This window comes from Mesocricetus auratus, unplaced genomic scaffold (assembly GCF_017639785.1).
Source record: "Mesocricetus auratus isolate SY011 unplaced genomic scaffold, BCM_Maur_2.0 Super-Scaffold_100014, whole genome shotgun sequence".
Classification (NCBI taxonomy): Eukaryota; Metazoa; Chordata; class Mammalia; order Rodentia; family Cricetidae; genus Mesocricetus; species Mesocricetus auratus.
Window position 1 is genome coordinate 17016530 of NW_024429197.1, and position 24674 is coordinate 17041203.

A 24674-nucleotide genomic window follows, 5' to 3' on the forward strand; every position below is an offset into this window, starting at 1 on the left:
GGACTAATTTTTTGTTAGCTGAACTCTCCAGCCTGAATAGAGGGCCCAGGATAAATTAGACTCTCAGCTTCAGGAAATAGCAGTAAGATGACAGTCTATTCCCCAAGGACTCTCAACAGAAAGACCACTTTGCGTCTGACTGCACACAAGTATTCCTACTAGATTTTTTCATGATACCTGGGCAACCTGAACTCCTACTGCTTGGACCGCACTCTAGGTAAACCTGGTGTGCACTCCAGCTTGGAACGTGCACTCTGCTACTACACAGGAGCCACAAGAAGCCCAGCACACACCAGGCGGCAGACTTAGATATATCCAAGTTTGGTTTTATGAGAAAAGAAACAAATGCCAAGAGAAGTGAGAGTTGATCCACTCCAAACACAATAATCCTCACTGGGAGAGTTGATTACTCCTTGATAGACGTGGTCAATCGGTAAATGGAGATTCCAGATGCAAATGATCAAAAAGAAGGATTGCCACAGACAGAAGGAATTCAGGGTCCCAGAGTATCTCTGCAAAGTGGAACCCTATGAAAGGCAGCTGTGACAGGTGTCTCTGGGATACCAGGTCACTGGCAGGGAAGGGTGGCAGGAGTTGGCTCGGAACACGGGAGGACCCTGAGGTGGCGCTGGAAGTTCAATGAGGACACGGCCTCACAGCCTTTTGGAGGGAAACTCTCGTCGACCTTGACCCTTGCCACCAAAGTTGCGCACACGATGGATGATCTGCAGCTGCTGCTCGATGGTGGCAGTGATGTTCACATCATCTGGGATATGGACATATCGGACATTACGACCGGTCACAAAGAGGTCATCCAGCTCAACCTGATGTCCCCAGCGGTCAGTATAGGTGACATTAGCCAGGCGGATGTTCATGAAAGCATCGACATTGTCAACTCGTCCTCTGGCCGAACTCTCATCTCGAAGGTCCACGGTGGTTATCCGGCCCTGGAGGCCCTGCAACAGGATGACCAGACTGTTCTCAGAGATGGTGCGCTCCTTCACGGAGTGGCTCAGTGCCATCGTTGCACATTGGCTGGCTGTTCCCTGTGGGCAGGAGCACACACGTAGATGTCACTCACCTTTGCCCTTCAACTCCACACTAGTGGTCCAGAGGCCTCACTCTGCACTGGCATCACCTGTGCAAATTTTTGCCTGGCCTCCACATCCCACACGTGCTGGAGATTTAGATTCATTTGGCTGTGAGGGAGAAGCCCAGAGTTTTTGTTTTGTTCTGTTGTGTTTTTGTTTTTTTTCCCCAAGACGGGGTTTCTCTGTGCAGCTCTGGCTGTTTTGGAACTCACTCTGTATACCAGGCTGGCCTTGAACTCAGAGGTCTACCCAAGTGCTGGAATTAAAGGCGTGTGACACCATAACCAGCTTTTTTTTTTTTTTAAGACTAGGTCTCAGTACATAGCCCTGACCAGTCTGGAATTTGATATGTAAACCAGTGTGGCCTAGAATTTACAAAGGTCCACCTGCATGGCTCATGCCTTTAATCCTAGCACTTGGGAGGCAGAGACAAGAGGATCTCTCTGAGTCCGGGGCTAACCTGGTCTACAGAGCGAGTTCCAGGACAACCTCCAAAGCAATACAGAGAAACCTTGTCTCGAAAAACCAAAAAAAGAAAACCAACCAAACAAACAAACAAAAAACAAAGATCCACCTGCCTCTTCCTCACAAGTACTGGGATTAAATGTGTGTACCATAGCACCCTGCAAGGTGTCCTATTTTTAAATTATTTTGAGACAGGATCTCTATGTATAGTCCTGGCTTTTTGGAACTCATCTCTGCAGACCAGGCTAGCCTGGAACTCAACGAGATCCACCTGCCTCTGTCTCTCAAGTGCTGGGATTAAAAGCCTGCCCTTCTATACCCGTTTTATACTATTTTTTAAAAGTTCACACAGATAATTCTTTTTTGGGGGGGTGTTTCGAGAGAGGGTTTCTCTGTGTCTTTGACGTTTGTCCTGGAACTTGCCCTTGTAGACCAGGCTGGCCTCGAACTCACAGAGATCCGCCTGCCTCTGCCTCCCCAGTGCTGGGATTAAAGGCGTGCGCCACCAATGCCCCGCTAGTCCCCAGATAATTCTAATGAGCTTGAGAACCACTGTTGTAAATTGTAGTTTAAGTATGTCCTTCCGCCAGGGTCCTGTTAATACGTAATCTAGCCAAGCATGGTGGTGCACACTTGTCATACTATCAATCTAAAGGCTGAGGCAGTAGGAGCACCCCAAGTTCCAAACCAGCCTGAACTACTACATCGAGAGCTCCAGGTCAACCTGGACAATGGAGTGTGACTGTTTCAAAACAAAACAAGCCAAATCTAGCCAAGACGCTGGCCTTTAATCCCAGTACTCAGGAGGCAGAGGCAGGTGGATCTCCGAGTTTTAGACTAGTGTGGTCTACAGAGTGACATCCGGCCTTAAAACAAACAAAATCCAAAGAACAGTCTAGAGACTTCCAGGCCAGTTCAGACCTCAACCCCGGCTCTGCCACTTCCAGGAAGAGAGGCCTGGGGCTTGCCATTAGCGGTCAAGCTTGTTAGTTCCGCCCGGGAACTGGGTGCCGAGCGCGCCCCTCTCCTCACCGCGCGTAAGGGGGTTTGGGAAGAAGAGTCCGCCACACGCCAGTGCTCCAAGGGAAGAGGCCGCCCGGGTCTCAGCGCGCCCTGGTCCCCACCGCGTGATGCCTTCCGCCTTCCGCGCGCCACGCCGCCAAAGCCCGCCCGCTTCTAGCTGCGCCACCCACCTCAGCGCCTAGAAGCCATGGCAACCGGGGAGCCCCAGCACGTCAGAGCACGCGCCTCTCAGGCCACGGACTACAATTCCCAGGAGGCCGCGCGACGCACGCACCACCCCTTTCCTCCGTCTCTGGTTTCCCATCTTTGTAGGCTGGGGGCTTGGAGCTGTGGCATTTAATACCCTGCTGAGCTAATGACGCTGCGTGGGAGAGAGCATCCGTAAGAAAATAATACGGGGGCGGGGCGGGGGGGAGGACAAACGTTCTTCACCTGATTAAAAATGCAGGAATGTGGCCGGGCATGGTGGCACACTCCTTGATTCCAACAACTCCGGAGGCAGAGGCAGGTGGATTTCTATGGGTTTGAGGCCAGCCTGGTTTACATAGAGTTCCAGAAAGGCAAGGGCTACACAGATAGATCTTATCTCAAAAACCAAAACGCAGGGCTATGGAGAGGTGGTTTAGCTGCTAAACTTTGGCAATTAAGAGCGTATACTATTGCAGATGGCCAAAGTTTGGCCCTTGTCACAACTGCCTGTAACTAACAACTAGAAATAAAATCTAGTAAGAATTATTTTAATTTTCACATATTTTCTTTTTGGTTTGTTTTTGTTTTTTTGAGACAGTTTCTTTGTGTAGCCCTGGAACTCACTCTGTAGACTAATCTGGCCTAGAACTCACTGAAATCAGCTTACTCCTACCTCCTGAGTGCTGGTATTAAAAGTATATGCCATCACTGTGTGTCGGATTTATTTTAATTTACATGTTTGTATGTGTCTGTGTGAAGGTATGCCATGTATGAGAGGTGACTGCCCTCAGAGCTCAGACGGAGGCACTAATTCCCAGAAATTAAAGACAGGCACAGGTGGCTGTAACCACCTGACATGGGTACTGGGAACTGAACTCAGGTCCTCTGAGAGAGCAGTATATGCTGTTAACAGCTGAGCCATCTCTTCGGTTCCTAAAAAAACATCTTTAAGAGTGTGTGTGTGGGCCGGGCGTTGGTGGCGCACGCCTTTAATCCCAGCACTCAGGAGGCAGAGGCAGGCGGATCTCTGTGAGTTCGAGGCCAGCCTGGTCTACAAGAGCTAGTTCCAGGACAGCCACCAAAGCCACAGAGAAACCCTGTCTCGAAAAACCAAAAAAAAAGTGTGTGTGTGTGTGTGTGTGTGTGTGTGTGTGTGTGTGTCTTGGCCATAGGTGCCAGAAGAGGGTGTCTGATCCCCTGGAACTGGAGTTAGAGTTTTGAGCCTGCTGTAAGTTACTTGATGATGGATGTGAGTACTAAGAACCCAACTCAGGTTCCCTTCAAGAGCAATGAGTGCTCTTTCATTTTTTAGGAGGGTGAGGTTTGAGACAGGGTCTCTCTATACAGTCCTGGCTGTCTTGAAACGTGTTCTATAGACCAGGCTGGCCTCAAACTCACAGAGATCTGCCTACCTCTGCCTTCCAAGTGCTAGGATTACAGGTATACACCACCACTCTTGGATGAAAAACTGTGGTGATATATTGTTTATGATATAATAGAGCTTGCCTGGACATCAGAATGCAAAGCTAGCCACAGCCATAGAGACCAGGTAGTGGCAGCAGACACCTTTAGTCCTTAGACTCAGGAGACAGAGGTGGATGGATCTCTGTGAGTTCAAGGCCACCCAGTTCTACAGGACAGTAAACCAGTCTAAAAGAGAAACAAACTCATGCCTTTAATTCCAGTACTAGAAAGGTATATAAGAGCAGGGTCTCAGGAGCTGGCAGTCAGTCTTGGGAATTAGTCCAGCCACATTAAGGACAGAATCACCCCAGCACTAGTAGAGGTAAGAGTTCTCTGGTTGCTTGGCTACTTTGCTTTTCTGATCCTCAGCTTGAACCCCAATATCTGTCTCTAGGTTTTTATTATTTGTATTACAAATAACTTTTTGAAAAAGTGAATTATTTTCCAGGCACGTTGGTGGCACATGCCTTTAATCCCAGCACTGAGGAGGCAGAGGCAGGTAGATATCTGAGTTCGAGCCTGGTCTACAGAGCAAGTTCCAGGATAGCCTCTAAAACAATACAGAGAAACACTGTCTCGAAAAACCAAAAATGAAAAAGAAAAGGGTCTCCTGTAGCCCATGCTGCCTTGAATTCATTATGTCCCGGAAGAGCGTGAGCCTGATCCTCTGTTCTCTGCCCCAAATCCTGGGACTGTGCACACAGGCCACCTTGCTTGCCCTTCCTTCTCTATCTGATCAAATGGTTACCGAGTAAGGCCTACTTTGCTCACTGTGTGTTATGCCGAGCACTGAAATTGTGAGTTTTGGGAAAAGAAAATGCTTATTCATGGGGCACCCAAATATGAGACAGAGTCCTCCACTCTCAAACCTGCCTTCCCTAGACAGGATGATTGACCTGTAGGGAAGGCAAGTGGGAAGGAAAGACGTGAAATGACTTGTGTTCTGCACAGGGGTGATCAAACTTCCTGGATCACAGGATACCTGTTTAGAAATTCCAGAGTTTTCTGCTGTGTGGAGTTTGATCCAAATTCAAAGATCATCTGCCGGACACTTGCACAGGCCTAGGGGGAAGACTGGCGGTTTTAGCCATTGTGAGTGGCTCCCAAGTTCCTGAAAAACAAAACAAAACAGAATAAAGAGAAATGAGGCAGCTGCTCCCATCACAGTCCAGGACGGAGTCTTTCTGTGCAGTAAAGCTGCTGGGAGTAAACTAAGCCAGGTAACCTACCTTTAGAGCTGATGACAAGGCGCGATCCGATTTCCCCGGACCCAGTGTCCGCCTCCATGCGGCCACTCTGAGTCCATGTCCCGCACTCATCCCAGACTGCTCCTCAAATGTCCTTTCTCCAGGCATCTCTGTGGCATATTCTCACATCCTACCGGTACTCAGAAGTCACCAGAAGACAAATTCACATAGACCTTACCCAACGTAGATTTTGTTATTTTTTGTGCTTGTTGCCGCTATTTTTTTAACTACCTAAGCTTGGTTCCTTCAGTAACCATGACAATTTGTTATTCCTTTTCTCCTTCCCACCTGTACTTCTGCTCCTCCCTCCCTCTACTCCCTTTTTTCTTTATGTGTATGTGCACTGTGCTTGTGCAGTACCGAAGGAGGCCAGAAGAGGGTGCTAGATCCCCCAGAACTGGAGTTATAGATGGTTGTGAGCCACTATGGGAGTGCTAAACAAAACCAACCTGGATCTCTGGAAGAACATCTAGTATTCAGTGCTCTTAACTGCTGGCCCATCTCCCCACAATAACCTGCTCCGCCATTTCTTTTGATACGAAGTCTCACGTAATCCAGGCTGGCTTTAAACGCCAATGCTCCTGCTTCTGTCTGTAAGTACTGGATTACAGGTCTGTGCTCTTATACCCAGCCTGTTGGTTCTTTTCTCCTTGGTTTTTAGTGCTGCTGTACTGTGCTAGGTTTTTAGTTTCATGAAGAACAGGTGGGTCTCTATGAGTTCCAGACCAGCCAGGGTAACAAAGTAAGACCCTGTGTCCTGCCCCCCCCTTTTTAATGCTTTTTTTTACTTATTTTTTACATTCCAATCCCAGTTCCCCCTCCCTTCTCTCCTCCTGCTCCCCCTACTCCCTCCCCACCTCACATCTATTAAGTGTGTCCCATAATCTCATTGACGCAGGACCAAGGTACCTCTCCGCCTCCCACACCCGTGTCTAGGCTGAGCAAGGTGTCTCTCCATATGGAATGGGCTCCACTAAGTCAGTTTGTGCAGTAGAGTAGGATCTTGGATCCACTGCCAGTGACCTCATATATTGTCCCAGGCACATCATGGTTAGCTGTGGATTTCTGCATCTACTTCCATCTGTTTCTGGAAGAGGGTTCTAGATTCTCTGGAGTTATGGATTGTAGGCTGGATATCTTTTGTTTTATGTCTGGTATCCACTTATGAGTGAGTACATACTATATTTGTCTTTCTGGTTTTGGGTTACCTCACTCAGGATGTTTTTTTTCTAGTTCTGTCCATTTGCCCCACAAATTTTAGGATGTCATTGTTTCTTACCGCTGAATAGTACTCCAATGTGTAAATATACCACATTTTCTTTATCCATTCTTCAGTTGAGGGACATCTAGGTTGTTTCCAAGATCTGGCTGTTAAAATAATGTAGCTATGAACATAGTTGTTCTTGTAGTATGAATGTATGTCCTTTGGTGATACGGCCCAAAAGTGGTACTGCTGGGTCTTTAGATCACTTCCTAAATAAAATACCAGTAGCACAGACACTGAGATCCACAGTTAATAAATGGGACCTCCTTTTTTTTTTTTTTTTTTTTTTTTTTTGGTTTTTCAAGACAGGGTTTCTCTGTATTGCTTTGGAGGCTGTCCTGGAACTCACTCTGTAGACCAGGCTGGCCTCAAACTCACAGAGATCAGCCTGCCTCTGCCTCCCGAGTGCTGGGATTAAAGGCGTGCGCCACTAACACCCGGCTCTAATAAATGGGACCTCTTGAAACTGAGAAGTTTCTGTAAAGCAAAAAACACAGTCAACAGGACAAAACGGCTCCCTACAGAATGGGGAAAGATCTTCACCAACTCCACACCTGACAGAGGGGTGATCTCCAAAATATACAAAGAACTCAATTAGACATCAAACTGCCAAATAATCCAATTAAAAAATGAGGTACAGATCTAAACAGAATTCTCAGCAGAATAATCTCAAATGGCAGAAACACACTTAAGGAAAGTCTCAACATCCTTAGTCATCAGGGAAATGTAAATTAAAACTGCTTTGAGATTCCATCTTACACTGATCAGAATAGCTAAAACACCAATGACAGCTTATGCTGGAGAGGATGTGGAGAAAGGGAGCACTCCTCCATTGCTGGTGGGAGTGCAAACTTGCACAGCTGCCGTGGAAATCAGTATGGTGATTTCTGAGAAAATTAGGGATCAACCTGCCCCACTCTTAAGTGTGTTTGTGGGTGGTGGTGTTGCATGCCATTGATCCCAGCACTCAGGAGGCAGAAGCAGGCAGATCTTTGTGAGTTCGAGGCCAGCCTGGACTATAAAGTGAGTTCCAGGGCAGCCAAAGCTACACAGAGAAACCATGTCTGGAAAACCAAAAAGAAAAAAAAATCTGGAGCCAGTAACAACCCAGCAGAGTATGTAACTACTCAGTGCTGGTATTGGTATCCCATATTGATGTGCCTAGGCTGGTATTGGGCCTACGTAGCTGAGGTTGTTCTTAATCTCCCAATTCTCTGGCCTCTACTTCCCAAATGCTGAGATTTTAGACAAGTGCCTGTGTACCTAAAATTCTTACCTTGTTCTTATGTTTTTGGAGTCAGGGTTTGACTGTGTAACTCACAACTCTCCCTTCCTCCTGCCTCAGCATTCTAAGTGCTAAGATTAGGGACTGGAGAGATGGCTCTATGGTTAAGAGCATTTGCTCCTCTTCCAGAGGGTCCCAAGTTCAATCCCCAGCACCTACATGCCACCACACAACTGTCTCTAACCCTAGTTCCAGAGGATCCAATGCCCTCTTCTGACATCAGTGGGCCCTGCCTGCGTGTGATACACACCCATACAGTAACAAAAAAGTGAAGCTGGGAAGTAGTGGTGCACACCTTCAGTCCCAGCACTTGGGAGGCAGAGGCAGGTGGATCTTTGAGTTTGAGACCAGCCAGCTCTACAGAATGAATTTCAGGACAGCCAGGGCTACACAGAGAAACCCTGTCTGGGGTGGGGGTAGGAGTGTTAGGATTAAAGTATGCAATCAACCCCAGCAAGAGTTTTACCCAGACAGCCCTGTGCTCTGGATCCCTCTGGTCTGCCCTGCCAGCTCTTTTGTGGCTGTGACCTCTTATTTGAACTGCACAGGCTGAAGAGAGGACTCAGTAGTTAAGAGCACCAGCTGCTTCTCGAGTACTCAGGATCGACTCTCAGGACCCACGTGTTTCTTCATGGCTGTCTGTAACACCAGTACCAGGGCTTTCTTCTGGCCTTCACAGGCATCAGGTGCACATACTATGTAGACAAACAAGTAGTCAAAACAGCTACGTACATTAAACATATAAGAACTAAAACTGTTCCCCTCATTCTTGTTTGGTTTATCGAGAGAGGGTTTCTCTGTGAACCGGTCCTGACTATCCTGGAACTCTGTAGACCAAGCTGCCAGGCCGGCCTCGAACTCACAGAGATCCGCCTGCCTCTGCTTCCTGAGTGCTGGGATTAAAGGCGTGCGCCATCACCATTGCCTGCCTCCCCTCGTATTCTTACAGAATTAAGAGGCCCTAGAGGTAAATTAAGTAAAGCTGTAAAAGAGACAAGACTTTAATAGTTATCCAAGGAAACCTGGAATAAAAAAGAAGAGAAAAACTATGTAGCCCTCAGTTCCAAAAGGAAAGTCATTTTGTTATTATCATCCACAAAAGTATCCAACCATTTTTGTTTGTTTTTTGAGACAGGGCTTCTCTGTGGAGCTTTGGAGGCTGTCCTGGAACTCACTCTGTAGACCAGTTGGCCTTGAACTCACAGAGATCCGCCTGTCTCTGCCTCCATCTCCTGGCCTCTCCTACTTTTACCTGCAGTCTGTAATTGAACTCAGGTGTAGCAAGCACCTTGCCTGCTGAGCTTTACTGCCCACCCTTTGGTTTTATTTATTTATTTATTTGTTTGTTTGTTTTTCAGGACAGGGTTTCTCTGTATTGTTTTGGAGGCTGTCCTGGAACTCGCTCTGTAGACCAGGCTGGCCTCGAACTCACAGAGATCAGCCTGCCTCTGCCTCCGAGTGCTGGGATTAAAGGCATGAGCCGGGCTGGAGAGATGGCTCAGCCGTTAAAGGCTAGGCTCACAACCAAAAATATAAAGGCATGAGCCACCAATGCCTGGCTTACCCTTTGGTTTTAAATGGAGACTTGTGTATTACTTAGTTAAGGTTTTTAGGCACAGGTATTTGTTATTTATTATTTATTTGCTCTGAGGATGCACACACAGTGCTGGATCACTGAGTCACACACCAGCTCCTGTTTCCTTTCGTTATCCCTTCCTGACTCCCATGCTTTAACCACCAGCCATGCAGATCAGCTTGCTTTTCTCAATATTTGTGCAAGTCTAGAAGCATGAAACTAAGAGAGTGCTTCATCTGCAGAGATGTGTATCTCTTATGCTTATTTACTGAGAGAGCAGGTATGTTTCAGATCATCAGCATCTCTCCAGGACTGGGGGAGGGAGGAAGCTGTGGTTTCTGGGCAGCTTGTGGCCATCTCCTAGATACATTCCCAGATGACAGTGACATCCACATCTGTGGCTTGGTGGAGAGTCACAGAACTTCCCATTCACCTTCACTTAGTCTGTCCTTGGCTGGGGGCCAGACTGCTTAGAGGTTAAACAGAAAGCATGAGGTATATTTGTAGCAGGCAGTTTGGGAAGTTTCTTCTCTAGCAGAAACAGTGGGTCTACCCTGCAGCCCATGGGATACATGTGCCTCAGGATAGCCATAAATGCACCCTGACACAGAATTGTCAATTTAGCTGCACGTGGTATCTCACATCTTTATTCTCACCACTTGGGAGGCAGTAAGTAGTTTTAAGAGTTGAAGTCGTCAGGCATTGGTGGTGCATACCTTTAATCCCAGCACTCAGGAGGCAGAGGCAGGCAGATCTCTGTTAGTTTGAGGCCAGCCTGGTCTACAGAGCGAGTTCCAGGACAGCCTCCAAAGCCACAGAGAAACCCTGTCTCGAAAAAACAAAAAAAGATTTGAAGTCATCTCTCCAGCATCCACTAGGCTGGCCTTGACTTCAGAGATCTGCCTGCCTCTGCCTCCAGCAGCCACCACCACCACCCAGCTTAGTTAGGGTTCCTGATGCTGTGACAAAACACCAGGACTGAAGCAAGTTGGGGAGGAGAGGGTTTATCTGGCTTACTCTTTCACATCACTGTTCATCGTCAAAAGGAAGTCAAGAGAACTCAAGCAGGACAGGAACCTGGAGCAGCAGCTGATTCAGAGGCCATGAAGGGCTGCTGCTTACTGGCTTGCTCCCCATGGCTTGCTTACAGAACCCAGGACCACCAGCCCAGGGATGGCCCCACCCACAACAGACCGGGTCCTTCCCCATCAATCACAGCCCATCTTATGGAAGCATTTTTCAACTGAGGCTCTGGTCTCTCCAGTGACTCAAGGCAAAACTAGTTGCACACAAAGGCAATTGCCTTTTCCCCTGATTTCAAACTTACCTGCAAGACAAATCAAACAGAACACTCTCCAGAAACTAAGACTTCTTTTTGAGGGGGGAGGTTATTTGGTTTCTCAAAGCAGGGTTTCTTTGTGCAACAGTTCTGACTGTTGTGGAACTTGCTTTGTAGACCAGGATGGCCTCAAACTCACAGAGATCCACCTGCCTCTGTCTCCTGAGAGCTGGGATTAAAGGCGTGTGCCACCACCACTTGACTTTTTATTTTTCTCCGAGACAGGGTTTCTCTGTGTAGCTTTGGAGCCTGTCCTGGAATTCACTTTGTACAACAGGCTGGCCTCAAACTTTCAGAGATCTGCTTGCTTCTGCCTCCAGAATGCTGGGATTAAAAGTGTCTGCTACCACCACCAGCCAGCCACTTATTTATTTATTTTTAATTACATTTAATCTTTAAAGTGTGTGTGTGAGTGTGTGTGTGTGTAGTAAGTGAAGGTACAAGTGTGCCACGGTGCATGTATGGAAGAAGTCTGAGGACACATTCAGGTGTTGGCTCTTGCCTCACCTTGAGATGGGGCGGGGGTGGGGGGTGTTCATCTCTGGTTTGCTACTGGGCATGCCTGGTTAGCTGGCCCATGAGTCTCTAGGGATTCTCCTCTCCTCGCTTCGCATCTCCTTGCAGGATACTGAGATTACGGACATGCGCCATAGCGTCTGGCTTCATGTGGGTTCTGAGATCTGAATTCAGGTCCTCGTTCTTGTGTTGCCCCACAGTACCAATATTATCCACTGAGCCATATGCTCGTTCCTGGTTTTTCTTTTCCTTTTCCTTCTTTCCTTTATTTATTTGTTTGTTTATTTATTTATTTTTCTGAGACAGTTTCTCTGTGTAACAGCGCTGGCTGTCCTAGAACTAGCTCTATAGACCAGGCTGGCCTTGAACTCAGAGAGATCTTCCCTCTGCCTCTTCTTGTGTACTACCACCGCCTGGCTTTTAAATTTTATTTTTGAGAGAGGATCTCATAAAACATAGGCTGGTCTCAAACTTAGGTTGCTAAGGCTGGTCTTGAACTCCTGATTCTCTTCCTTCCACCTGTCAAGTGCTGGGATTACAAGTATGTGTCAGCATGCCTAGCCAATTATTTTGTGTGTGTGTGTGTGTGTGTGTGTGTGGCAAAGGGTGCATGCCATCGTGTGACCTACCAGGTGGTCACTAGGAATTGAACTCACGACCTCTGGAAGAGCAGTCAGTGCTCTTAAATGCTGAGCCATCTTTCCCTCCCCACATCAGGTTTTTTATTTTATTTTATTTAGATTTATTTATTTACTATGTACAATGTTCTGTCTCTATGTGTGCCTGCAGGACAGAGATCAAAAGAAGGCACCAGATTTCATTACAGATGGTTGTGAGCCACCATGTGGTTGCTGGGATTGAACTCAGAACCTCTGGAAGAGCAGTTTAGTGTTCTTTTTTTTTTTTTTTTTTTTTTTTTTTTTGGTTTTCGAGACAGGGTTTCTCTGTGGCTTTGGAGGCTGTCCTGGAACTAGCTCTTGTAGACCAGGCTGGCCTCGAACTCACAGAGATCCGCCTACCTCTGCCTCCCGAGTGCTGGGATTAAAGGCGTGCGCCACCAACGCCTGGCTCAGTTTAGTGTTCTTAACTGCTGAGCTATCCATCTCTCCAGCCTCAGGTTTTTTGTTTGTTTGTTTGTTTTTCCAGACAGGGTTTCTCTGTAATTTTGGAGGCTGTCCTGGAACTCTGATTCTGTAGAGCAGGCTGGCCTTGAACTCACAAATGTCTGCCTGCCTCTGCCTCAATAGTGCTGTGATTAAAGGCATGCACCACCATGGCCCAGCTCCCACATCAGGTTTTTTTGTTTTTGTTTTTTTTTTTACAAAGAGATTGTAGAGATCAAATTCAGGTCACCAGATTTGAATGGCTTATGCTTTTACCCACTGAACCCCCAACCTGTTTTGTTTTTTGAGACACAGTTTTTGTATAGCTCTGGCTGCCCTAGAACTCACTGTGTAGACCAGGCTGACCTTAAATTCAAAGATCTGCCTGCTTCTGCCTCCTGAGAGCTGAGACATAAGGTATGCACCACCACTGCCCAGTTAAGGATGTATCTTGTCATTCAGTCCAGAATGTCCAAGAACTTCCTATCCTCCTGCCTCGGGGCAGAGGTTTCAGGTGTTGCTCTTTTGTCCTTTCTGGGACTTATTAGATGCAGGATCCTGCAGGAAAGCTGCAGTGGTAAGCCATTAGTGGTAATTAATGGCCAGACCCCCTTACTAACTTGGGCTAAGCCTCTGGCCTCGGATGTTTGCATGGTCACCACAGAATTACACGTAATGGGATGGTCTGGGTTAAGAGCCAGAATATATTTTTCTGAAAATATACATGTATGTGTGGCGTCAGAAGAGGTGCTCTCTCAGAGATGCTGATCTCAGTGGGAGAAACCTGTAGGAGTGCACTGGATCCCAGGCCATATGTCCCCAGGGTGGTCATCAGGCAGCCTCTTGAGGGAGGGCAGGGGGTGCCTATCAGTTCTTCTATAACCTGTCCATCATGGCGAGCAAGTCATCTCCCTTGCTTGTGCTCTGCTCTGTGATCTCAGGCTGCTCTGTGATCTCAAACTCCCCCATGATCCGGGCCAACTCCTCATTCCGTTGCTGGTCCTGTGGGAGAAATGAGGTTGAGGGGGAAGAGAAGAAGTCTTCAGAGCTCCTATTTGGGGCAGGAGGTATTTAAATTTCATGCCATCAAGGGGCTCAGCTCTTTGCCAGATTAGGGACAAACAGAATAGGGGACCATTAGAGACCAATTTTTTTGTTTTGTTTCTTTTCTTTTTTTTTTTTTTTTTGGTTTTTCGAGACAGGGTTTCTCTGTGGCTTTGGAGGCTGTCCTGGAACTCGCCCTGTAGATCAGGCTGGTCTCGAACTCACAGAGATCCGCCTGCCTCTGCCTCCCGAGTGCTGGGATAAAGGTGTGTGCCATCCCTACCCCACTCAAAAAATTTTTTAAAGTTTTTAAACAATTTTTATGTTCTGTCTTCATGTATGTATGTGTATCTTGTGTGTGTGTGTCTACTCTCTACAAAGGTCAGAAGAGGGAATCAGATCCCTGGAATGGGAGGTACAGATGCGTGGGAACCACCCTGTGAGTGCTGGGAATTGGATTAGTGTCCTCTGCAAGAGCAGCTAGGACTCTTAGCCACTGAGCCATATCCATCCTTGGAGAGCAAATGTTTTTACAGGATGATGGAGATGATACGTACCTGTGTAGCCTGTATGTTGATGACTTCATAGGACAACTCCTCGGGCCTGGACAGGGCTGCATGTCTGGATGCGGCAGGAAGAAACAGGCCCAGGGGTACAAGGTTAGTTTTTGTCTCCCTAGCATGGTGAACCAACTCATGAGAACATGGCAATCTGTTTTCTTGGCATCATTTTCGGCCATTTCCCCTCACTTTTGCATCCCACCTGCCCCTTGCATTTCCACATTTCAGAAAGTCATGTGTGTCTGTGTCTCTGCCAATGTTTTCCCTTTCTCTGCTCAGCAAGTTCTGAGGCCCAGATCACATGCCAGTCCCTTCAGTGCACAGGTGGGTCAGCCTGCACCACAGCATTCTCCTGCCAGAGCCTCCTGGGAACCTCCTTGTTTGTGTGTGTGCACGCGAGTGTGTGCACATGAGCCGTGACAAGCGTGGAGAGGTCAGAGGACACCTCGTGTATGTGTGCACATGCGTCATGATGACAAGCATGGAGAGGTGAGAGGACACCTCGTGTGTGTGTGTGTGTGTGTGTGTGTGTGCACATGCACCATGATGACAAGCATGAAGAGGTCAGAGGACACCTCGTGAGTGTGAGTGTGTGTGTGTGTGCACATGCGCCATGATGACAAACATGAAGCTCTGAGGACACCTCGTGAGTGTGTGTGTGTGTGTGTGTGTGTGCGCACATGCGCCATGATGACAAACATGAAGAGGTCTGAGGACACCTCATGAGTGTGTGCACATGTGCATGAAGAGGTCAGAGGACACCTCGTGAGTGTGTGTACATGTGCATGGAGAGGTCACAGGACACCTCGTGTGAGTGTGTGTGTGTGTGTGCACATGCGCCATGATGACAAGTGTGAAGAGGTCAGAGGACACCTCGTGAGTGTGTGCACATGGGCATGGAGAGGTCACAGGACACCTCGTGAGTGTGTGCACATTCGCATGGAGAGGTCACAGGACACCTCATGAGTGTGTGCACATTCGCATGGAGAGGTCACAGGACACCTCGTGAGTGTGTGCACATGCGCATGGAGAGGTCACAGGACACCTCGTGAGTGTGTGCACATGGGCATGGAGAGGTCACAGGACACCTTGTGGGTTCCAGTTCTCTCCTTCCACCATGTGGGGTCCAGGACTCCAACTTGGGTCTCAGACGTGGGGCCGTTGGCTGTTGAGCCACCTCGCCAGCCGAGCTGGTCATCCTCTTGCTTAGTTAAACATCAGACTTCTGGGTTCCATGTGTTTACTCCCCAGGGAGTCTTTAATCAGGTCAGCATGGACTACTGGTATTTCACTTTCTGTTTTTACATCTGTGTTCATGCGTTGGTTGGTCTGCAGTTGTCATGCCTGTGTCCTTATCACATATAGGGGTTTATATATGTATTTATACTTGATCTAAGCCATGGGGACAAGAATGAATTACATATCTTAAAAGAACAGGGTTAGGGCTGGAGAACTCTCTTGGTTAGCAGAACACTAGATCCAGCATGCACAAGAGCCCTGGATTTGGCCCTGTATAAACTGAGTGTGGTGGCACAGACCCACCTGTAATCCCAGCATTTGGGAGGCAGAGGCAGGAGGAGCAGGAGTTTAAGGCCATTCATTCTCATTGCCGCCATCTGGGATGTAAGAGACCCTGTGTCGTCCCGTCCCGTGCCCCCCCCCGCAAAAAGAGAAAAAAAAAAAAGAAAGGAAAAAACAGGTTTAAAACATACTCTTCCTCTTCATCGGTCGTAAATAGATTCAACCGGAATCCTGGTTCAGGGCCACTCATTTTCTTGATCTCCATCCCTCCCATTAGCCTGGCCAAGAAATTCAGCTCTTCTTTGGCAAGAGGGTTTGGAGCAATGTTTTCCTGTAGAAACAACTACGTGATTTGTAGCCACACAGGGTGATCACATTTCCTGCCAAGACCCCAGAGAAGCAGGGAGGAATTATACAACAAGGCAAAAACAATAACAGTTTAAATTATTTCTGGGCTCATCTACCACACAGAAAACAAGTTTAGCTAGAAGAATAAGCCAGTCAGCAACAGAGGGACTCTAGCAAAGAAACAAACCACAGACTTTCAACTTTGAAGCTGAGTGGAATGCCCCAGGGACCCACACTTCTCAGACTACCTTCCTCCTTGGAGGGGAGGAGAAGGGCCCTGCTTCCTCTTCAGTCAGTCCTGTTCCCTCTGCCAAATGGCTCCTGTCAAGTCTGCAGATCAAGGGGACCGTTCCGGACGAACTCCCATACTGCCCTCTGGTGGTGGTATCCAGCAACACAGACTCTAGGCCATTCTTCTCCCACCACCCTTCCCAGTCTCTACCTTCACCTTCCTGCCTAACCCTACCACCAGTTACCGAAAAAACACTCTTACTTCCATCTTTCTTGAGACAAAGCCCCCTCCCTCCTGCATAAAGAACAAATTGGAGTTAAGACCTTCCTCAATCAGACCCCAGCGTCCTTGCATCTGGTAAAACCTAAGCCACTCGCCTCTGCTGTGCTGTGAGGGAGCCTTGCGAAGACTAGCTGCTCCTCCTTTCCCCTGTCTGTGCTTGTGTTTGCCCCGACGCCTCGATGTCACTTCTCTTCCTCTGCCTTTGGTGTCGTGCCACCTCCTCGAGAGCCTTTGGGACCCCTTGTCCCCTTGTCCCCTGCCCCACCCCAAAGGACAGAGCTCCTTCCATCTTGCTGCGGTTTCTATCACTGTCCTTCCGAGGGAACCAAAAGCAGCTTCAGGATGGGACCACATCTATGCCAACCCATGAACACCTTTCCATAAATACTGAACAACTGAACAGTCCAGGATTTGTCCCGTAGCTAGTGTGTGGCTAGTAGTGAAAAGTTGTAGACATGGAACTTGGAGGAACGAAAACCTCATTTTGAAGGTGGGTACCGCACCCTTAAAGCCAGGAAGTGTTGAAGGAAGGATGTTTTTTTTTTTTTTTGGTTTTTTTTTTTTTTTTTTGGTTTTTCGAGACAGGGTTTCTCTGTAGCTTTGGAGGCTGTCCTGGAACTCACTTTGTAGACCAGGCTGGCCTGGAACTCACAGAGATCCACCTGCCTCTGCCTCCCGAGTGCTGGGATTAAAGGTGTGCGCCACCACTGCCCGGCTAGGAAGGATGTTTTGATATCCAAATTCGCACTGTGACTCGCCAGCCACAGGCCTCTGGTATTTGCCACGTCCTGGTATGTGGCACTTAATTATGGTGGTGAACCAATCCCCAAATTACCTAATTAGTCACATCACTGGAAGGCTCCCAGCAAAGTTACAATTACAAACCTATGTACATGTAAGGCTGAAGGGAAGCCTGCAAACAGGGCAAAGGTGACTAGCTCTGAAAGCCAGAGTCCCACCTCCTCCCCATGCAGATGACTGCAGGGAGAAAAATGGGGAGGGTAGAAGCTCACCTGTGTCCGTGAGGCTAAGTTCTTTGATGTTGTAGACATGTGGGTTTCCACAGGCCGATTCACGCTGTACCTGATGGCAACAGAAAATGGTGCTGTTATCCAGCCCGGTTCACTGACTTCCTTCTAACTGGTAAGCATAGTTATTGTCTTTTATTGGAGATATTCAATAGCACCCAGAAAGATGCTGTGAGTATAAAACTCACCTGAGTTGTGAACCACTCGTATTTCACTTCTTTCCCCAAGAAAAGGCCGGGAAAGAATGGCACTGAGACCAGGTGGTGGTGGAAGCACACATCTTTAATCCCAACATTTGGGAGACAAAGGCAGGTGATCTCTGTGAGTTCAAGGCCAGCCTGGTCTTCAAAGTCATTTCCAGGATAGCCAGGGCTGTTACACAGAGAAACCCTGTCTCAAAAAACAATCAAACAAACAACAGAATAGCAAGCGCTGAGGTCAGGTGTTGGTGGGGCACACCTTTAATCCCAGCACTTGGGAGGCAGAGGCAGGCGGATCTCTGTGAGTTCGAGGCCAGCCTGGTCTACAGAGCGAGTGCCAGAATAGGCTCCAAAACAATACAGAGAAACCCTGTCTTGAAAAATAAAAACAAAAAAATTTGCACTGAGGACATGGCTAACATTACAGAGACTGTGTGGCCTTCCACTGGCCATAGTTACTTGAGATTGTGTCTCTAGCCTATGGAAATGTTCCTAGGGATTCTTAGCACTTAACTGTCAGAGCTCTGCATGCATTCTATTTGGGGAAATGACTCCAGAGATTAATGGTTTGGTTTGGTTTTGTCTCCAGATAGGCTCTCATGTTCTCTATGCTGGCTTCAAACTCACCATGTAGCCCAGATGACCTGCTAACTTTTGTCCTCTTGCCTCCATATCCCAAATGCTGGGGTTACAGGCTTGTGCTATCATGCCGGTTTATGTGGTGCTGGGGATAGAAGTTGGGGCTTCGTGTGTTCTAGGCAGTGCCATTAGCTGAGCCACATCCTCGGTCTAGTCAGCAGGGATTTTTCAGAGCAGAAGTATGGGTTTTTGTTTGTTTTAATGAAGTGACCTCTGTGGACTCAAGTTCATTCCGAGGGAGAATTTGCTTACATGTTAGTTCCCAGTTTCAAGACTCTGTCTCCATAAAGCTCAAAAGAACCTTCCTTCTGCGCAGCCACATAGTTTCCACCATGCTTGAATTCTGTCTTCTTTACTTCTTCGCCCTTGTCATTGAACAATCTGAAATACAAAAGATGACATGTCGGGAGTTCTCTGGACTTGGGTGGTTTCAGAGGCCCCCTTATCATGTGCTCACAGCAGGACAAAAAGGAATTTAATCCCTCTTTGGAGGTAAAGAAGTAAGGATGGGGCATAGCTCAGCACACTTGCTTAGCATGTGCGAGACCATGGGTTCTAGTCCCAGGGCCCCTAAAACTAACCAAACAAAAGATAAAGACAAGTTGGGTGATGGTGGTGCACTCCTTTAATCTCTAGCACTTGGGAAGCAGAGGCAGGAGAATCTCTGTGAGTTCAAGGCCAGCCTGGTCTATAGAGCGATTTCCAGCACAGCCTCCAAAGCTACAGAGAAACCCTGTCTCAAAACAACCAAAGGGGGAAAAAAAAGATAGAGACAATTATGCTAGTTGGGCAGAGGTACAAGAGCTGCGTAAGCACTTCCGAGTGCGGCCATTTATTCTCACGGCAACCACCTAAGAGACAGGAGATGGACCTCGGAAGTGGCTGGCCCCAAGCATCCTCCACTCTCGTGGCAAAGCTGGCTTAGATCCTTGACCTCCACACAGCTGAGCTTTTACTGAAGAAGGGGCAGGGAAGCAGAGCCTAAGGGGCTCCCCAGTGCTGCAGTCGCTGGGCTGGGCATGTTCTGTGTTCCTGGCACCCCGAACACTGCTGGGCAGTTACCAATGAGAATTTACCTGATGACTCCGGGAACCTCAGTTCCCCAGGGAACAGGCCCGGACACTGGCAACACAAAGCGACCATTAGAATTTTGAACTTTGTCCTTTAGAAATGTGGATACCTGGAAAAAATATATATATTTGGAGTAATTTTTCTGGTATGTTTTCATGGATACAAATGTTCTGAGGATTAACAGTGGGCAGTGGTTTGTGAATGCTACCTAGTAAGCTTGTAACATAAAGAGAGGGACGTACCATAATAGACATGCAGGTTTAAAGGCGCTTCATCTACACAATGTCTTCATATATATATATATGCATATATATGTGCATATATAAGTACTTATATTCATTTATGTATATGTGTGCATAAATGTATGTGCACACATGCATGTAGGTGCCTGTGGAGGGCAGAAGGCAGTGGGTCTTTGGAGCTGGAGTTATAAGTGGTTATGAGCACCTAAAATAGGTGCTCCTAATTGGAAAATCACTTCTCTAGCTCCATACCATAGGATGGCTTCACAGCTTGACCCTGAACTCTTTAAATGTTTTCCTGTCTTAAAAATGAGGAAAACGTACAAAAACATGATCTGGGAACACAGGTCAGTGGTAGAATGCTGGCTTAGCATGTGAAGGCCCTGACATCAAGGAGGGGGAGCAGGCAGAGCCTGCCCACAGTACGTGCTCAATAAATGGTAGCTAATTGTCCTTATTAGTCTGCTTGGAGAACTGCGGCTGTGGCTTAGTTTGGAGCACTTGTTGAGCATGGCTGAGGCCCGGTCCATACTCTAGAGCTAGAAAGAAAGACAGGAAAAGGCCTATTTGGACCCAGGACACAAGCATACACATAAAAGCACTATTTGGTGGTCTGAATGAGAATGTGTGTCGGCTCATATACTTGAATGTGTGGTCCCTAGTTGTTGGAACTGTTTGGAAAGGATTAGGAGGTGTGGCCTTGTTGGTAGAGCTGTGTCACTGGGGGCAGGCTCGCTTGCTTGCTCTGCCTTGCCCTTATGGATCAAGGTGTGACTCCCAACTGTTCTTCACTCACTCTGCCATCACAGACTTCAACCCTCTGAAAGCCTAGGCCCAATTACGTGCTTTCTTTTCTAAGTTGTCTTGGTCATGGTGTTTTACCATAGCAACAGAACACGCCACAAAGCAATGCGTTCCACATAGTAAACTTGAGCGTGGCGGTTCACTGAAGGGAACAGGCTGTGGGGATGCTGGGGGCTGGAGGAAGCAGGTGTTGTATACGAAGCTCCAGAAGTGGAGATAAGGGGCATAAGTCGTGTTCTGAGGGGGATGGGGAAACTGGCTTGATTGGAGGTGGGTGAATGACTTTTTTTTTTTCTAGGCAGGGTTTCTCTGTATTTTGTTTTGGAGCCTGTCCTGGAACTTGCTCGGTAGACCAGGCTGGTCTCAAACAGAGATCCGCCTGCCTTTGCCTCCCGAATGCTGGGATTAAAGGCGTGCGCCACCAATGCCTGGCTGGGTGAATGACTTTTAAGGAATTCTTCACTTTTAGATTCTGAAAGAAAGGAGAAAGCTGGTTCCATTGAATGTTCCTGTAACTCACCCTACTCAGAAAAATGCCCACCTTTGTCTTCCCAGACTCCCTCATCCTTTAGGATTTCCAATCTCAGCATCACTACCAGGCCACCACACTAGCAATCTGAGCCACCTTCAGTGACCTTCCTTTATCTACTTGGGGACTAAGCCATGCCAGTGTTAGTGCTGTGACTGGCCTTCCTCTCCACCCTACCCCCTGCTCCTCACTGCTGACCCTCATCTCCTGCCTTCCTATCTGGTTTGAGCCCACTCTCCATCCTACTGATGAAGACACCCTTCTGAAATCCTCAGCAACCATGTACCTTCCTTAAAATCCTTGGCTCTCTGCTGCCTGCCGGACCATGTCTAGCTATAACCACATTTTTGACTCCTGCATTTCCTATATGCAAGTGCTGACACCTTCCCTCCCAGACCCAGCAGCCAAGGCTTCAGTAAGCTACTGAGCTAGTATCCTTTGTCACCTCTAGTTTTATTGTCCTTTATCCAAGGACAGAGACAAATGCTCAGGACAAATGGATGCTGACCATGGCCTAAATTTGTACATGCCTATAACCCCAGATGAAGACAGGGCTTGATAGCCAAGCAGCCTAGTCTAATGGGCAAGCCCCAAGCCCCAGTGAGAATTCCTATCTCAGAAAACAAGGTGGAGCACTGGGCATGGTATTCAGGAGGCAGAGTCAGGTGGATCTCTGTGAATTCAAGACCATTCTGATCAACATAGGAAGTTCCAGGCTAGCCAGAATTGCACAGTGAGGCCATGTCTCAAAATCAGAAACGAACAAAAAGTTTCAACCAAACAAACAAACAAAGAACCAATAACAGAAAACAAGCTGGATGTCTCCCGAGAAACAATATCACATATCTACAAATGCACTTGCATGCACATGAATATATACATACATGCATAAAACACAAACATATGTACACACACCCATGCACATGAATATATACATACATGCATAAAACACAAACATATGTGCACACATCCACAAACGTTTGTCTTGGATTTTTTGTTGTTTTTCCTTTTTTCTTTTCCAACACAGGTTTTTTTGTTTTGTTTTGTTTTGCTTTGTGTAGCCTTGTATGACTTAGAACTCACTCTATGATGGAAATAAAGGCATTTGCCATCATGTCCTGAGGCAGAGTTTTTTTTTTAATCAGGACTGCTGGTTTCCCAATAAACAGTGAGCTGATAGCTCAGTCTTCTTACTAGCTAAGTTTTTTTGTTTGTTTTTTTAACGACACAGGGTTTCTCTGTATTGTTTTGGAGGCTATCAGTCCAGCCCGGCCTCGAACTCACAGAGATCTGCCTGCCTCTGCCTCCCGAGTGCTGGGATTAAAGGCATGCGCCACCACTACCTGGCAGTTTTTTTTTTTTTTTTTTAAGAGATGGGGTTTCTCTGCATAACAGCCCTGCCTGTCCTGGAACTCACATTGTAGATCAGGCTGGCATCAAACAGATCTGCCTGCCTCTGCCTCCCGAGTGCTGGAATTAAAGGTGTGCGCCACCACCACCAGGCAGTAGCTAACTCTTACATTTTAAATTAACCCATATTTCTTATCTACCCTCTGCCACGTTACTATGCCTACAATGCCTGGCTTGAGTTTTGTTGTTTTTTTGAGACAGTATCTCTCTACATAGTCCTGGCTGTCCTGAAGCTCCTTCTGTACCAGGATGGTCTTGATCTCTCAGAAATCCTCTTGTCTCTGCCTGCCAAGTGGCTGGGATTAAAGGCCTGCACCATCATTCCTAACTCTTTTAAGACAGGGTGTCGCGTAGCCCTTCAAGGATGGCCTTGAGTTTGATATGTAGCTGAGGCTGGCCTAGAACTCCTGCCTCTACCTCCCAAGTGCTGGAATTACAGACTTAAAAGCTTATTTTTAAAACGGCATTGGAGCAGGGCGTTGGTGGTGCACGCCTTTAATCCCAGCACTCGAGAGGCAGAGGCAGGCGAATCTCTGTGAGTTCGAGGGCAGCCTGGTCTACAGAGCAAGTTCCAGGACAGCCTCCAAAACAATACAGAGAAACCCTGTCTCGAAAAACCACAATAAATAAAATTAAATAAATAAAATAAAGTGGAATTGGGGATTGTAGATATGGCTCAGTAGTTAACAACACTTGATGCTCTTCCAGGGGGTCCCAGTTTGAATCCTAGTACCCACAGACACACAAAAGGCAAAACACATTTTTTTCTCTGTCACTTTCTTAATGCTGCTGGCTTTGGGTTCCCCAAAAACTATATGAGATATAATCAGAATTGACCACCTGACCAAAACTGGCCACTGGGCATGAACCTCTGAAAAGAGCCGTAGGCAGGTCCAGGCCAAGGGCTAGGGGAAGAGGGGAAGGCCTTGAGTGCTGGGATTAAAGGTGTGAGCCACCAAGGCCTGGCCTGAGGGGAAGGCCTCGTAAGGTCATCACCTCCAGGGTGGCTGGAGCTTCTGGATGCTGACTATCTTCAGGTCCAGAGTTCTGCCTCATTTTCCATGTGTCTAGCAGCTGGTGCTGCAGAGGCTGCTTGCTGTCCTGACTGTAACCCTGCCTTCAGAGGAGACGCCAGGCTTGGGAGCTGCCAAGTCCTGGAAGTGCTCAATGGGGCTTGAAAAAGACAAAGACAAGGGACATGCTAAAGTGAACTGGGGGCAGTGGGAAACATGTCACCCCCTGAGGCCTCAACACTACACAAAGAACCACAGGAGAAACAGTCTTCCCCAGAGAACAGCATGCCAACTGGTGATCCAATACCAAAGGGTCAGCCCTGAAAACACACACACACACACACACACACACACACACACACACACACACACACACACACACACACACACGAGAGTAACATTACCCAGAATGAGAAGGGTGTATTTTGTAATACATATGTATGTACACACTATACTTATACAGGTAGATGTGTAACAAGAACCAGTGAAAAAGAGGCCAAGAGAGGAAGGAGGGGTATATGGAAGGGGGAATGGTATAATTATAATCTCTTAGAATAAAATGAAAAGGCCAGGCACCCAGGAGGCAGAGGTGGTGGATCTCTGTGAGTTCAAGGCCAGCCTGGTCTACAAGAACTATTTTCAGGATAGGCTCCAAAGCCACAGAGAAACCCTGTCTTGAACACCCCCCCATAAAATAAAATAAAATGAAAATTATTAAAACAACAACAAATCTAAAATGATTACAGACTGGCAAGGTGTGGTGGCATGTTTATTTAACTCCAGCACTCAGGAGATAGAAGCAGGTGGATCTTTAAATTTGAGGCCAGCCTGGTCTACAGATTGAATTCCAAGATAGCCAGGACTAAACAGAGAAACCCTGTTTTGAAAAAAAAGTTAAAAAAAGTTTTACTTTAATTAAGTGTATTTTTATGTCTTTCCTGAGTGTGTGTCTGTACATTAAGTTTTACTTTAATAAGTGTATTTATGTCTTTCCTGAGTGTGTGTCTGTACATTAAGTTTTTTGTTGTTTTTTGTTTCGGTTTTTCGAGACAGGGTTTCTCTGTGGCTTTGGATGCTGTCCTGGAACTCACTTTGTAGACCAGGCTGGCCTCGAACTCACAGAGATCCGCCTGCCTCTGCCTCCCGAGTGCTGGGATTAAAGGCGTGCGCCACCACCGCCCGGCCTGTA

At 47.3% G+C, this 24674-nt stretch overlaps 2 protein-coding genes across 5 annotated transcripts in view; both read right to left on the minus strand.

The window, feature by feature from the left end:
- Window positions 1-310: 310 nt before the first annotated feature.
- On the minus strand, window positions 311-5808 carry Lsm10 (LSM10, U7 small nuclear RNA associated). 3 transcript variants are annotated; one of them, XM_040756660.1, is made up of 3 exons: window positions 5462-5808; window positions 5215-5343; window positions 311-1046 (listed from the first exon to the last, which is right to left on the minus strand). In XM_040756660.1, exon 3 carries the CDS (start codon window positions 1020-1022, stop codon window positions 654-656), a length of 369 nt encoding a protein of 122 aa, XP_040612594.1. In that variant the 5' UTR covers window positions 1023-1046; window positions 5215-5343; window positions 5462-5808; the 3' UTR covers window positions 311-653. The 3 variants fall into 3 exon arrangements, with proteins under 3 accessions (XP_040612594.1, XP_021079970.1, XP_012982421.1); XM_021224311.2 differs by lacking the exons at window positions 5215-5343; window positions 5462-5808 and adding an exon at window positions 2750-2885; XM_013126967.3 differs by lacking the exons at window positions 5215-5343; window positions 5462-5808 and adding an exon at window positions 2589-2741.
- A 7440-nt stretch (window positions 5809-13248) lies between these two features.
- Oscp1 (organic solute carrier partner 1) overlaps window positions 13249-24674 on the minus strand; it is a 32730-nt gene continuing 21304 nt past the window's right edge. For both annotated transcript variants that reach the window (XM_040756661.1, XM_040756662.1), the window contains 6 exons: window positions 19493-19596; window positions 18669-18797; window positions 17563-17632; window positions 15879-16018; window positions 14164-14227; window positions 13249-13564 (listed from right to left, as the gene is read on the minus strand). In XM_040756661.1, coding sequence (XP_040612595.1) covers window positions 13439-13564; window positions 14164-14227; window positions 15879-16018; window positions 17563-17632; window positions 18669-18797; window positions 19493-19596 — 633 coding nt within the window. In that variant the 3' untranslated portion in view covers window positions 13249-13438. The remainder of the gene's footprint in view (window positions 13565-14163; window positions 14228-15878; window positions 16019-17562; window positions 17633-18668; window positions 18798-19492; window positions 19597-24674) is intronic.